The following is a 15,505-nucleotide window of genomic DNA, read 5'->3' on the forward strand; positions in this document are numbered from 1 at the left end:
ATTATTAATACATGCATAACTCTAACCAGCTACCAAACGACCGCTTAAGGCACGAAATTAGAAGTTAATTAGAAGCCAATTCAATTAGGAGCTTATGTGTCACAAAATCAGTTAGGCAGATAACATATTCAAGAAAACAATTAACAAATTAATGTGTGACAAAGTTAGTTAGTAACTGTCACAGAGTTAGTTAGTGACTAATTAGTTGATTGATGGGATCTCTATTGTATAAATACAGTAGTTGATGTACATTGTTACTCATTCATGAATAATATCATATATTTTTCTCTCTTTTTGCAATTCTTTACTCTTTAGCTATAATTCTTGGAATTACTCCCTGATTTAACAAAATGTAATCTTCTCACTCATTGCTCTAGAGTTGATTTTCCTAAATTTTCATGGAAGGATCTAAATACATGGTTGTATAAGGTGGATCATTTTTTCTCCATGGAGGAAATTCCTTATAGCCATAGGCTGAAGGTTTCAGTTATTCACTTAGAAGGTGAAGTCATATCTTGGCATAGATTATATATTAAAGCTAGAAACACTAATTCAGACCTTATTTGTACTAAATATGTTTTAGCTTTGAATGAGAGGTTTGGGATGAGTTTGAAGATCCCATGGAAGTCCTCAAGAAGCTTTAGTAAACTGGTACTATGAGGGATTATCAAGTAGATTTTGCCACGCTGATGATTAAAGTAGTTTATGTAAAGAAAACACCATTAATTACTTTTAAGGAAGGCTTAAACCTAAATTGAATAAGTCACTTAGGATCCAAGCACCAAGAACCCTAATGTAGGCCTACAAGATTGTCAGGTTGCCTAAGGAAGTTGAAGCATAGGCTCAATCTTGGGGAATTAGATCTTCTGGGAATAATCATAACCCCATCTTATAACCTCCTATTAATTCTAAATACCACAATTTTCAAAAAACACTACCCTTTGAGCCGTATGGTAATAAACCTACTATATTTCATAATAATAATAATGGAAGGAAGTTGTTAACTGATGCAGAGATGGATGAAAATAGGGATAAGGGGTTGTGTTTCCTATGTGATAAGAAATATGTTTATGGGTAAATGTGTAAAGCTAAGAAACAACTGTTTTAGTGGAAGTGAATGAGGATTGAGATGTAATCATAGGTGAAGAAGTGAAGCAGGATCAGATTTAAATCAGCAATGAGAGTGATGTTATTGATAACTCTGATGAATGCATGACTATCTCCTTGTAAGCTTTCACTTGAGTCACTAAACACCAAACGATCAGCGTCACTGAATATCATGAGAAATAGCCTTTATAGGTTCTTATTGACACTGGTAATACACACAACTTCATTGATGAAAAAGTGACAAAGAAATTGGTTTGTAAGGCAAGCACAATTATGGAGCAGTCTGTTAGTATGGCTTGTGGTGGAAAGGTTCACATTATTGTAGTTAACATAAATATGTAATGGTTACTGCAAGGCACCATATTCTCTTCTGACTTTCTATTTTTTCCCTTTGGAAATGTTGATATAGTGTTGGAAGCTCATTGTTTAAGCACTTTGGGTAGGATCTTATTTGATTTCAACAATAAAATCATTGAGTTTATACACCAAGGGAAGAGACATGTTTTGAAAGAAGCAGGTAATCAATTAAAGACTAGCAAAGCCAGAGTATTGAACAAAAAAACTGAGGAACAAGTGCAATTCTACATGCTATCAATGATCACAACTGCATGATTGCAATGTAACAGTGTCCAGGCCAATGAAATGATATCTCTGTTGTGTTGTCGATCTTCTAATGGACCAATACAAATACATCTTCGATATTACTACTACTTTACCACCTCACATAGGGCCTTATGATCATAGAATACCACTTATAGATTTTGTTGTATTTGTGAGTAATAGACCTTACAGATACTCTAGCTGAAGAAGAACATCATTGAGAAGTTAGTGAAAGAGATGTTGGATCAAGGGGTACATCAGAATAGTACTAGTCCATATGTTTTCCAGTTGTGTTGGTGGGAAAGAAGGATGGTAGCTAGAGGCTTTGTTTTGACTATAGAGACTTGAATTATTTAACAACAAATGATGAGTTTTCCATTCATATTATTGAGGGTTATTGGATGAATTGGGAGGTACGGACGTGTTTTTCTTTAAAACAAAACTTATATTAAATGTGATTATTTTTTATTTTATAGTTTTTCAAATTTTTTAAAATAAACTTATTAAAAATAAGAAAAAAGATATAAAAAAAATATTTAAGCACTAAATCGTGTAAAATCTCGAATTCGATAAAAAGTTACGTGTCTACGTATAGTTATTTCAATTTTGTTATCATGTTGTGCTACTTCTCTCTCAAATTTTTGGATGTTCGCATTAGTACTCTTGTTAATTTTTTAGTGTCCTTACATTAGTATTGTCAACTTAGGAACCAATAGTACACAATTTGTTTAATTGAAGGTTTGATAGGCTATGTTAAATAACACAAGTACCAAAAATAGAATTAAGAAATAACACAAGGATCATAATCGCTATTTTTTACTACCAAGGGATGTGGTGCAGTGTATGAGACTGCTCTCCTTAATTAAAAGTCTCGAATTCGAGCCCCGATATAAAAAAATCCTTGTTAGTAAGCGATTCTTTTCGAATGAGGCCATACGCGATGTGAATCCACAAGAAAAAGAAAAATTGCACCTAGTGACAACCAATACCATTTGTTTAAACTTTTCTAGCCCAACTTTACAAAATTACCAAAATGGCTCAGTTCAAATAAAAGGGTCATATTTGATTTAATTAATACATTAGCCACAATTTATCTCTATTTAACCACAGTTAATGCTATTAAAAAACTTTTTTTTTCTTTATAGCTTTTTTTTTTAAAAAAAAAACTTTTTTCCTTTTCTAATTGTTTCACTTTTGTGAGAAATGAATATTATATCGTTTTCTTATTTTTCATTTATTTTTATTTATTTATTAAGGTGATAATGGATGATAATCAAATAAATATCGATATATTACATAATTGTTTATATAATTTGATACACGATTATATGCATTTATACAGTATCAATATATTACATATACACTACATAATTATTTGTACATTATATATACGTATTTATATACCATTTATACGATATCGATACATGTTTATACATGATTTATACAATGTCGATACATTACATATACACTATATAGCTATTTATATGATATCGATACATTATATATATACACTACATAATTATTTATAGAACATCGATACATTACATGTACACTACATAACAATTTATACAAATATCGATACATTACATATGCACTACATAAATATTTATACATCACATATACATGTTCGTACACCATTGATACAATATCCATACATGTTTATACTCTATCTATACAATATTAATATATTACATATACACTACTTAATTGTTAATTAGTAAAAAAAAAAATCTAGTTATTTAGCCACGATCAATCGCAACTAATAAAAAACGAAAATAAACCGTGGCTAATAAAAAGTAAAAAATAACATTATTTGTCATGGCTAAATAGAGATCAACCGTGGCTAAATAACGAATTTGACTATATTTCATCTTATTATTTTCTTTGCTATATTTTTATAAATTAATACCTAACTTTTTGGTACATATTTGAAATTATCCCAAATTTGTTTTTACTATTTCCAGCACGCAACGACGTCGTACCTTTAAAAACCTGAATGTAAAAATCTTGAAAAACAGAGCTAACCATCAGTAGAGCAGCCAGCAACTGCCGCCAGGTGAAGAAGGAAACCACCAAATCAAATGGCGACGGAGCTAGAAGAATTGATTGGCTTTCTCTCATCCCCTTCTCCTCCAGTAACTATCATAACCTAATACCCTTTAATCCTTTTTGTATTAATAATTTTACTCATTAATGTTCTTGAGTACAATTTGTTCGATTTTCCCCCTTTTCACCTGTTTTCAATTTGATTGATTGATGTAAAGGAAGTATCTTTTCTTAAAAATTAGTAAATTTGGACCGATTGGTAAGAACCCTTTTCGTTTTACAGTTTTTTTATTTGAGTTTTTAGTCAATTACTAATAATTCTTGCTATGGGATGTTTAAAGAATGATTTTTGGTGAAAAATTAGCTTATTCTCTTAATTGTCTAATGTGGGAATGTAATGGGTTCGAACCCTTTTCGTCTTTATTTAATGGGATTGACTTCTTTTATCCATTTGGTGAACTTTTGGATATGTATGATTAAAGAATGGTTTAGCTGAAAATGCTGTGTTTTTCGAAAAAAGGAAGAATCTTTCTGGATAAATTTTAAATTAGGATATAGAACTAACTTGGGGGTGAACCTTTTTCATCGTAGATGATTTGCTATTGGATTTTTCTCGTTTTATTGAGCTTCTTGGTATATGTTTGAGCTACGGTTTTGGTGAAAAAAGTAACTGTCAAAAAAAGTAAGAATCTTTTGTTAGATGTCTAATGTGGAACTGACTTGTGGTTAATCTTTTTGGCTTTATTTGTCCAGTGTGCATGTTGAACAATGATATATGTAAAAAAAGCAGTGTGTTTCCCCACACAAAAAAAGAGATGTTAGAATTTTTCAATGTGCAACTGAACTGGTGTAAACCTTTTTCATGTTACAGCTAATTGCTTTGAATTCGGTAGTCTTATTGAATTTTCTTGGTATATGTATGTTTGAACAATGATTTTAGGTGAAAAAAATAGCGGTTGATATTGTTCGTGATTATACTGGTTCTGAGGATGGCTTGGAATCTCTTGGCAAGTATTCTAATGCTGTGCTTCCCTCTCTGTCTCGCCTTCTTGGTGAAAAAAAGGTAGCAGTATCTTCTAAAATGTTGTATGATTACATCTATAAAGTTCATGTTATGTATGCTTGGGACAAGAAAAGTTAAACAAGTTATCCATTTTCTTCAGAGTTATAAGTGACACTTCAACTTTTGAAAACCCTCCCCATTCACCCCACGCCTTACACACACACACACAATAGAAAAAAGAAAAAACATAAATAAAAAAGATTTTTTTTTAACTGTTATAATGGCTGGATGTTTTTAATATTTTCTGTTTCATTTAAAAGAATCTTAAGGAGGGATTAGTTCTTTGTCTGTGTAAACTTGAACTGCTGTAGTTAATATTGATAGTTGCATACACTATGCATAACCATCCATATCCTAACATGGTGATAGAGAAACGATTTAGAAAATTTTCTTTTCCCCTTTTTTTGATGAAGAAATAAAGACTTTCGAAAACACCAAAGTTCACTGTGCAAACACTAACTCACTGCTATATCAATGATGTTTTAAATATCACTTTGAAAAGATAAGAAACAAACATTATGTTATAGTACCAAAGTTCACTGTACAAAATTAACTTAATTTTTGCAAATACTTTATTCCAATTTTTAGAAAGATTTTATGCCAAAATTAAATTGTGCACGAAACCTTTTTTTTTTTAAAAAAAAAAGTCTTTCCTAGCATAAAGTAAGCTAGAACAAGACAAAGCTGAATGAGATCTCTTGAAAATATGAACCTTTCCAAATTGATGGATGTACATATGGTATCACTTTTTTTCTTGTGAAGCCCTTGTTTTCTTTGCATACTAATTGTGTGCAAATCTGACAAATTTATTGTTACTTTATTCATCCCATGATCGTGGTTTATTGTCACGACCCAACCCCGTAGGCCGTGACTGGTGTCCGAATTGGACACTCATATACACATCTGTTATCTGTAATCGATCAACACCCATATGACATGAAATTTATACGGATGGAGCGTCGTCTCAAAACCAACACATATACATGTATATCGAAACCACCTGTCTCCTGGAGTCACAATTATCAAAAATAAGATAGCATAGTGCGTAAGACGACAAAGCTTTCATTACATGTACGAACGTCCCACTATATACATAACGCGAGCCGACAAGGCTGCCACTACGAATGGGAACGTTCCAAAACATGAGTCATACCAGTACAAACGGATAACATCTATATAAAACCCACACATATGTCTACAGACCTTTAAGAAGAGTAACAATAGCATATGATGGGACAGGGCCCCGTCGTACCCCTAAATACACAAATATATACATTATAAGGATTAGTACCACAAGTTCAGGCTCCGAGACAATGGAGCACTTCAAACCCGTTGAGTAGAATCCTAAGCTGGCGACTCTCTAAAATGAGTATCTGTACCTGCGGGCATGAAACGCAGCCCCCCGAAGAAAGGGGGTCAGTACAACATATGTACTGAGTATATAAGCATAAAATACAATAAGAAACATCATAGCTAAAGTAGAGGTTTCTCGAGATAAGTATGATACTCAAGAAGTCACTATACCTGTACCTTATGAAATAAAGTCATGTATGCTTATATCATATATCATATCCGTCCCTTTAGGGACTCAGTGAATCTGTCGTATACATACATATCATATTTAGCCCATCATGGCCTCATGTCATATCATCATATACATATATACCGTACCCGACCCTCTAGTGAGGAACTCGGTGAATTATGCAGTGAAACTGTGCACGAATACATACCCGGCCAGGGACTCGGGGAAAGATACATTAAGGCATGTACGAGTAGAGTAGTGAGTAACTATATGCATTTAAATCATCATTTGAGACTCAATAGAATAATTCAAATGAACCATCATTTGAAAATCAAGACAATATTCATTTCAAGTAACCTCCGATTGACCTTATAAATTATTCCAAATATGAATTATACAGAAGTATGATCTATACTAAAATACGACTTATACCAACTTGGATGGCTGGAATCATACATATGAATCAAGACATATCGATATAAATTCTGAAAATTGAGAACATTCGCCATCCTAGTATATCTAAGAATAAGAGCTTCGTTGGAATTCTATACATTCGTCGTCCATTTGTTTCATAAGATCATGCCAAAAGAAAGAAAGGTTAGCTTTACATACCTTTAGCGTTTACACGAATATGTTGCCCAATATTTTCTCAACCTATATTAAAACGTTAAGCACTATGATTAAGCTATGGACAAGAATAAAATGTACTCTACCGTTAGTAGGTTATTTCTAAAAAAAAATTAGACAGCACCTCCCCTATACCCCTCACTTTCCCCACTTTCAAATCAACCATATAATCATCAAGTAATATCAACAATCCAAAATATTGACATAAAACAAGATTTATTATTGACAATAAGCCTAGAATGTTGCCACCCGAATTATGTTACCCAAAAAAGTAAGCTCGGAAAACCGAGTACCTCACGTTGTATCCAAATTTTGAAATTAAAAATGGCAAAACTGGACTTGATGACCTTCATGAAACTTTTAGAGCTATGTTTTAAGTTTGCAACCCAAAAGAAATCAATTCAAAACTCATTTTGTACAAAAAGATATCATCAAAACACTAACAGCTATACATGAGGGATTTTTCAATCCAGAATCTGGACAGAATTTGTCTCATGATTCATCCCCTTTTTTTTGACATAATAACAACAGATATAGACTACAACATAAACATAAGAGTTGTAGGTACGTGTATTAGCTTTCCTAAACATGTTTAATATCTAAAATCAAAGGTCTACACAATGAGATATTCCAGAATTACTACCAGCTACACAATCCCAAAAACGGATTTGAACACTCACAATCTTCATACACCTTTTTCCTCCAAATTCAAGAACAACAACTCATCAACAACATCAAAACAATATCAACCATTATTATACATCATCACTAAGCTAATTTCATCCATTTAGGCTACCTAAAACAACCCTTTAACTCATAAATCTCAACAAATCACCAAACGAGTTTATAACGCTATTTTCTCCATTCTAATCCGTTAAAACTCTAACTAAACTTGTTAACAATGAAAAAGAGACTTTAATATTACCTTAAATGTGCAGCAACCACATTAAATCTTCTCCTCATTGGCTGATTTTTAGCTCAAATTGTAGGCAACACGACGTACAACACTTTTCTCTTCAAGAGCTTTGAGATTCGGGGCTTTAATTGTGGTAGATGTTGGTGTTTCTCTCTAGGTTGCTCTTCTCTTACTCTCTCTGGAAATTTCCAGATATGTCTTGGTCTAAAAGATGAAGGAAGAGCAAAAAAAAATTAGATTTAATTTCGTGGGCATTGGGCTTGACCCAAGTTAGAATTGGGTTGGGCCGAATTCACTATTTAGTTTGACCCATCATACTTAAAATGTCTGTATCTTATTATTCCGATATCACATTTCGGCCCACGACCTATGGTTGGAAAGATATTTCAATTATCTACAACTTTTGTTTTGAGAGTTTTCCCAAATTCCCAAATTCTAAAGAGGTTATGGCCTCCCGAAGTCAAATCACCCGAAAACGTGACTTAAAAAAAATCTTTTTGATGGCTTCCACTTTGAATTGGCTCAAGGGTCCTTCTTGAGTTGTGTTTAACTTCACATAAATTATCCATATAACTTGGCATTTATAATAAATCATGCCATTTTAAAATTCAAAATTAAAAGTCCTTGAATTTGTATCCGTTAGCTCACGAATAGTCCAAAATGCAAAAATACGGAATATAACATTTATCTTCCTGAGTTCTTTTATCAAACTCAATTTATTGAATGTTTGTTATTTTTCTTTTCGTGTATTGATACTTATACTATGCAGTAGCATCCAGAAGGCAGCCTTAATTTTCTTTTCTTGTATTGATACTTATACTACGCAGTAGCCTCCAGAAGGCCTTTTTAATTCTTTTCTTGTATCAAAAAACCTATTCAGGTGGTTTCTGAACCTGCGGCTCAAGCACTGGTAAATCTGTCACAAAAGCCAGAGTTGGCAGCTAAGATGGTTGATATGCATATGGTTAGGACATCAATGGAGACCCTGTTCAAGCAAGATTGTGAAATCACAAGTCTGCTAATTATGCTCCTTGTTAATCTCACACAGCTGGATGCTGGAATTGATTCTTTGCTTCAGGTTAATTCTCATCTTTTTTTTTTTTTTGCAATAAAGCTGTAAATGCCTTTTTTTTTAATTTATGAATTAAGGTATTGCATTAAAAAAGTATCAAAGAGATGCAAAACTACAAAAGAAATGAAGTGCAAGATTATTAGCCCCTTTACAATGTATGTCAAACTAAAACTAGGGAGCTAACAAAGTGTGTCCAAAAATTGGTCAAGTTAACTTAGTCCAACAAAAAAGATTAAGCAAACATCGAGCTCTTAGAGTGATTTGGAGTTGAGGTTCCCCCAAACATCTTCGATTCCTTTCCATCCACAAACACCAAAACATAATTGTAGGGATTATCACCCAGATTTTCTTGATGGTCTTATCAACTCTCCTTAGGTTCTTGTTTACGACAAGTTTAACTTTGAAGCTGCTTATATGTGTCAATATTCTTGTTTATGCAGTCATGAGATAAATTACGAATTGTGTCCTGTATCATTTTTAAGTTAATCAATAATGGAGGAAAGTTTCCACACTTAACCTTCCCATTTGAAAATAGAATGGGACAACTTCGCAAAAATTAGGTTTTGATTCTGCATTTCCCTCCTCTTTGGTCATTATTTGGCTGAAAAAAAGAAATTAAAAAAATGCCTGTACAGGAGATAGACTGAGGGACAGAAAAGAAACAAGAAGAGTTCCATAAATATCTTAAAACACGTCGTACACTTTCTACCTGCTGTTAGGTTGTAGTAATTGATTCTCCACAATTAATATGGCTTAGTTGAATACCGGTTTCTTTTACACCGTCATTAAAATATATCGGTTTCTTATGCTTATTATGCTGATTGCTTTCTGTGATTGGCAGCCTGCAGATGAGAAGATGCATGGCTTATATGTCATGAAACTTGTGAGATCATTTTGTTCGTCCTCCTATGAGAGAAAAGGTATGTTTAATTTCATTCTATTTCCCTTTAACCAGATTGATTGTTTTGCGTGTTTTAAGCTCTTTGATACTTTAGTCCCTAGCAGTGTTATCAAAAGCAAAAGCGCAAAAAAGCTCTAAGATCCGTTGTGGCTTTAAGCGCAAATAAAGTGTGGGCTTTAATGAAGAAAGGCGCAAAGTGAGAAAAAAAAATACAAATATATATGTTTAGTCCAAGTCTGACGGCAAATATATGAACAAGGAAATTGAATTTTCTTTTTTATGATAAAGTGAAATAGCAATTGTTTAGTGTCGCCTCTTCAGATGAGGGTCATTGACAAGGAAAAAGATGTCTTAGAACCTTGATGACGACACTGAATAGCACTAAGCGAAGCGCTCAACACGTTTTGAGCCTCGCTTCAAGGCTTAAGCGCGCCCTTGACAACATTGGTCCCCATAACAAAGGGCGACAAATGAAACGATTACAGCTGAACTCAGATACACCCTTGCTTAGCTTGTACACAAAGTGAGAACCTGGAAGGTGGTTGTTTCCGGATCATGCCTCCAGATTGGTTACTTGAACTTGAATTGATTGCCTAGCTAGAGAACTCGACTTAAATTCAACTTATTCTGCTTAAGATGGATAACAAATCTAAGTCAACAATTTGTTTTCTGAGAATGGTAAAATGTCTAAGTCGACAAATTAGTGTTGTAAATTTTCATGGATTTCTCATCTACTTGAAGGATTGACCCAAAAGCCTTGAAACCCGGAGCACAATTTCTATACGCAATTTTGGTCCACTGAGCATTAAATTTGACCAGATGTGAGTCATGTGACTTTCTGTGTTTTATGAGAAAAGGTAAATCCTCGATTGAGTAGCAAGAAACTTAGCAGACTTTACTAGGAAGAAGAATCTTTTATGATTGAAGTACTTATTTCACTAAATTTTGGGTGCTATAAAGACTTAGTTAGAAAATATTCCACCGTGGATGAGCAATGCTGTGTAAACTCTGTCTGTTCTACGATAATGCTAATTGGATTCTGTCCTTGGCCTTCTACCTTCAATCTTGACAGAGCTTTTTCTCAACATTTACTTGCTTAGGGGAAGTTGAAGGTGTAGCAAAATATATTATTTCAAGATGCTAGTACATAAAAGGTATCTTTTGGCATAAAAAGCTTAAGTTTTATAGAAGTCGTACTAACTTAAATATATCTCTAACATGGTGCATGTTTAACTCAAACAAGAAATTATTGGCTTAACTTTCCGTAGTGTTGTTATCTTTATTGTTGTTATTACCACAAATCTCTTTTTCCCTTGTGATCAGTTGATCCCTTTGAACATGTGGCTTCTGTACTTGTCAACATTTCTAAGAAGGAACAGGGCAGAAAGCTTCTGCTTGATCAAAAACGATGCCTTCTAAAGCAAATAGTCCGGCATGATTCTAAGAGCTTGTTGCGAAAGAGAGGGGTATGTGGTAGGATATTTTTCAGTTCAAGATGGCTTTTTTTTTCATGCATACATGGACTTCTGCTTTAAAATTAAGTTTTTGAATTCAAAATGTTTTAAATTGTGTCATCAAGCACCAATATATTTAGCTCGTGCCTTCTAGATTGAGCAATATGGCTTGATCCAGCTTTTTTACTGTATAGTTAAAGCTTTGTTTTACAATCATGTGATAAGAAGAAGTTTAGCTGGAAAAAAATTGTGCACTGATTTTGGATATAGGTTGCAGGAACCATCCGCAACTGCTGCTTTGAAGCTGAGAATCAACTGCAAGATTTGCTTCTGATTTCTGAATTCTTATGGCCAGCTCTGCTCCTACCTGTTGCTGGAAATAAGGTGACTTGCACCTATATAAGGAAGATGTCAATGATATTCATTTATTTCGGCAGTACTCTTCAAATCTCTCTGTAATGAGGACTTGAAAGAATGGACATGTCTTTGCTTTTTACTGTCATATCACACTTATTTGTTTCTGTTTCTGTTTCGTGGAACCTGTTAGAGACTTGTAAAGCTATTTTTTCCATCTTCTCAAAGTCAGTATTATTATGCTCAATGGAGATCTATCATTTAATTGTTCTCTCGCTCTCTGATTGAAATAGCTCAAGAATGTGAAGAAATAGATAAGTTCAACCAGATAATGTGAAATCCGAAAACTAAGAAATGTTGTTTGTTATCGAGAATTCATTCTGACCATTAGGTAAATGGTTCTTCTTTGAATGGAATAGGAAGGCTTCCATCTTTGTTTTAGTACTGTCTACAAAGATTTCTTTCAACAAGTATACCGAGAGTTACTATGTGTATTCTAGTTATCAGTGCGTGACATTACATAATGCACACAAAAGGGAATGGTTTCTCTGCTTGGATTTGCTGATTAGTATCTGCTATAGTTAAGATTTTTATCCTGTTAAGTGCAAAGTTGCTGTGTTTTAGTTGTTCACTTGTCAAGGACTACTTGTTTTAGGATTTAGCCAGTAACATTATGGTGTTGCTGACAGAGTGTGCTAAGCATTAATCTGGTAACCTGAATGCCTTAGAAGACCTAAGTCAATAGAAAAACAAAGTTAGTGAGGAGCAAATAGAATAAGTTTCAAATGGGAATAAAGGCGCAGGTGGATCTGAGAATCATTTCTGTTTGGTTCGCTGCTTGGGTAAAGGCTAAAAAGGCTTGATCTAGATTTTCTATCAAGTTTAAAGTATCTTCCATGACAGAACATATCTTCTTTTTACCTTTTTGGCACTCTATATTTTTTACTTTCTTGCTTTGTCTCCTTCCCAGTTATCTGTAACTCGTTACAAATATGTCAAACATTAATTTTCTTGTCTCAGTTCTCCATATTCCTTTTCATTTGAATTGAGTATTTTCTTATGGGCCAACTTCTGACAGGTTTATAGTGAGGAAGACACTCGAAAAATGCCACTAGAGCTTGCAAGTGCACTCTCAATCGAACGAGAACACATTACTGATCCTGAAATTCGTGTACAGGCGCTAGAGGCTATTTATTTGCTCATATTACAGGTATAATCTGAACTATTTTATTTTTGTATGTGCTTCATTTGCTTATCTTAACCCTTACAGCTGTGATAATAAGCAGCACATATTATAGCTTTTCCAGCCACCTGAAATAGTAGCTCCTCTTGCTCCACATATTTAAGTATCTCAAAATTATTATACTTTCAGATGTGTGTATAGAAGGCAGCTATGGTTCTGTGTAATGAAACCATTTATCAAGCCATCCTTCACTTTTCGGAACTTTAACTATAACAAAAAAAAAACAGTTTTTGATCAATTGTAGAAGATGGTTGTCCAAGAATAGCACTCTTTATTTTCCATGTATGTTTAAAGGAAATCTTTTGTGTATGAATTGATCATTACTTCTACTCTGTTGGATGGCAAAATTATTGTACATTAGTAGTTCACGAATCCCTTCTACTTGCCAGTTGCTGCGTTTATCCCTTGAAACAACAGATTTTATTGTCTGGGGAAGTTTTCCTTTTGCTATGGATGATTCTGTAGGCGACTGTATGATATGGTTGACTTGATTGCAGGAAGCAGGCAGAAGAGCATTTTGGTCAGTGAATGGTCCCCGGATATTGCAAGTTGGCTATGCAGACGAGGATGATCCTAAAGCAATGGAAGCATATGAGCGAGCTGGCTCCTTGGTATTTCCAATTCCTGCCTATCATCCTTCAACTCTATTCTGTCCTAGGAAATATATCCTTGACTGTCCTAATCTAAATTCTTCTGAATGTTAACAGCTGATTCAAGAGAGTGGCCTCGATGAAGAATTAACAGAGACATCTTCTTAGACATCCTGCTTTCTTGCTGGTTTTGATAGTGCGATATCAACGAGTTCAAACAATCAATCCAGACAGAAACTGCAGGTTGCTTCAAGCACACTATATAACTGGATGGTCACAAGAGTACTTTGAATTATTATTTTTTCGGTTTCTTGTAGCGGGGTTGGTTATGGTCCTCTAAAAGGTTGCTATGTGAAGGACTCGGGTGGTGTATTGGAGGTTATTTTATTATATATACAAGGCAGGGCTTTTACTGCTGAAGGAACAATATAAGATTGACATTAAGAATATGATTTCAGATATCTCTGTAGTGTAACTGATTTAGCAGTGTTATTGATTGTCAGTTGTCACCCGCCTGAGGGTGGTTCTATTCAAACCCCTTCTCGAGTTGAAGGTCTATCAGAAACAACCTCTCTTCCTCCTCAAGGTAGGGGTAAGATCTGCGTACACCTCACATTCTTCAGACCCCACCTGCGGGACTACACTGAGTATGTTGTTGTAGTTGTCAATTATCTTAGTAATTTTACAAGAAACTTATGTGTTTATGGCTAATTAATATAATATGTATTATCACCAAGATTTATTACTTAACATTGATGAGTTAATACTATTTGAAGAAACGATTGAATATATTCCTTTACAACTTGTTTTTTATTTGAGGTGGACACCGAACATGAATTGATATTTTCCATAGATTTTACCATTAACAGTTGTTTGGATGATTGTTAGTTGTTACCTATTGTATTGTATCCTGTTGTTATTTTTAATATTATATTTACAATAATTGTATTACATCGTTAAATATATTCTTATGTAACGATTGATTTGCTATGAAATGTCATTTTTTATTTTCTTCTTATTTTGCCATTTCTTATTGTTTATAATATTAGCTTGACGCCAGGATGATAAAAAGCTTAACACTTCTTATTCTTATTACTTTTTCAATATGAAAACGAAAAAAAAATTGAAAATGGCCAAGCTCGGAAATTGACAAATCTATAGTGGCGGGTCTATCTTCTTCTGGGCGAGCTGGAATTAAAATTTGCATCAATCAACTATAGTATAACTCATGGTGCCGATCACCCCTAAAATGGTTCGAAGTCCGCGGTCAAAACAAGACTTACGGATAACAATCAGACCTTACTAGGGAAACAGTTTGGGAATTGATCAAAAGAAGACCCGCAACTCTCAAAGGGGCCACCAACCGCCTGAATCACTGTAGCAAACCCTCTCTTTACTCAATGGATAGCGCTTATTCTCTTTTTCTTATTTTAGCAATTATCCTACCTTTTGCTATAATATGTACCCCATACCCTACTTTTCTTTATAATTTTATAAGTTTGTTTATTCTTTAGATTGATGATGTATGACATTATGTAACAAGGATAAATGATAATAATATAATACTCCTACAATACTATATATAACAATTATCCAAACAAGTTGTAAGAATCCTCTGAAAGTGACTATTTGCTTTAACCTTTATACCTCAAAATTATTGGGGGTGTGCATTATTCGGATTAAATCAAATTAAATCTTAATTTGGATTGGTTTCATATTAAGATTGGTTTCGAATTGAGAAAAACAAAATAAAAACGAAAAGATCGAGAAAATTGAATTATTTAATATGTATATATTTCTTTAATATATTTAGATTATGAGTTAGAGTTAGAGTTAGAGTTTGAGTTTATCATTTTCAACTTGTTTCATTAATTATGATTTAGTTTTTAGATTTTGTGTTTGGACATGAATTAATATACTTTTAAATATTATGTTTTAAAATTCTATTCATAATTTAAATTAGAAAATATATTTAAGAGATTCAATATTGTATAATTTTTACCCTTTTCT

The 15,505-nt window shown here is 33.5% G+C and overlaps 1 protein-coding gene across 1 annotated transcript; it reads left to right on the forward strand.

The window, feature by feature from the left end:
* The first annotated feature begins 3,706 nt into the window (after positions 1 to 3,706).
* On the forward strand, positions 3,707 to 13,956 carry LOC129880178 (uncharacterized). The gene is made up of 9 exons (XM_055954108.1): positions 3,707 to 3,842; positions 4,694 to 4,816; positions 8,762 to 8,959; positions 9,795 to 9,873; positions 11,178 to 11,320; positions 11,579 to 11,692; positions 12,741 to 12,872; positions 13,403 to 13,516; positions 13,613 to 13,956. Exons 1-9 carry the CDS (start codon positions 3,789 to 3,791, stop codon positions 13,661 to 13,663), a joined length of 1,008 nt encoding a protein of 335 aa, XP_055810083.1. The 5' UTR covers positions 3,707 to 3,788; the 3' UTR covers positions 13,664 to 13,956.
* The last annotated feature ends 1,549 nt before the right edge of the window (positions 13,957 to 15,505 follow it).

The sequence above is a fragment of the Solanum dulcamara genome, chromosome 2 (genome assembly GCF_947179165.1).
Source record: "Solanum dulcamara chromosome 2, daSolDulc1.2, whole genome shotgun sequence".
In the NCBI taxonomy this organism is placed as follows: domain Eukaryota; kingdom Viridiplantae; phylum Streptophyta; class Magnoliopsida; order Solanales; family Solanaceae; genus Solanum; species Solanum dulcamara.

What these genes read in the sequence shown, in the direction of transcription:
- LOC129880178 (XM_055954108.1), top strand. Translation starts at nt 3,789, where the DNA reads ATGGCGACGGAGCTAGAAGAATTGATTGGCTTTCTCTCATCCCCTTCT. An exon ending in GCCTTCTTGGTGAAAAAAAG is followed by an intron (nt 4,817 to 8,761) that starts GTAGCAGTATCT and finishes AAACCTATTCAG; the next exon opens with GTGGTTTCTGAACCTGCGGC. An exon ending in GCTTGTTGCGAAAGAGAGGG is followed by an intron (nt 11,321 to 11,578) that starts GTATGTGGTAGG and finishes TTTTGGATATAG; the next exon opens with GTTGCAGGAACCATCCGCAA.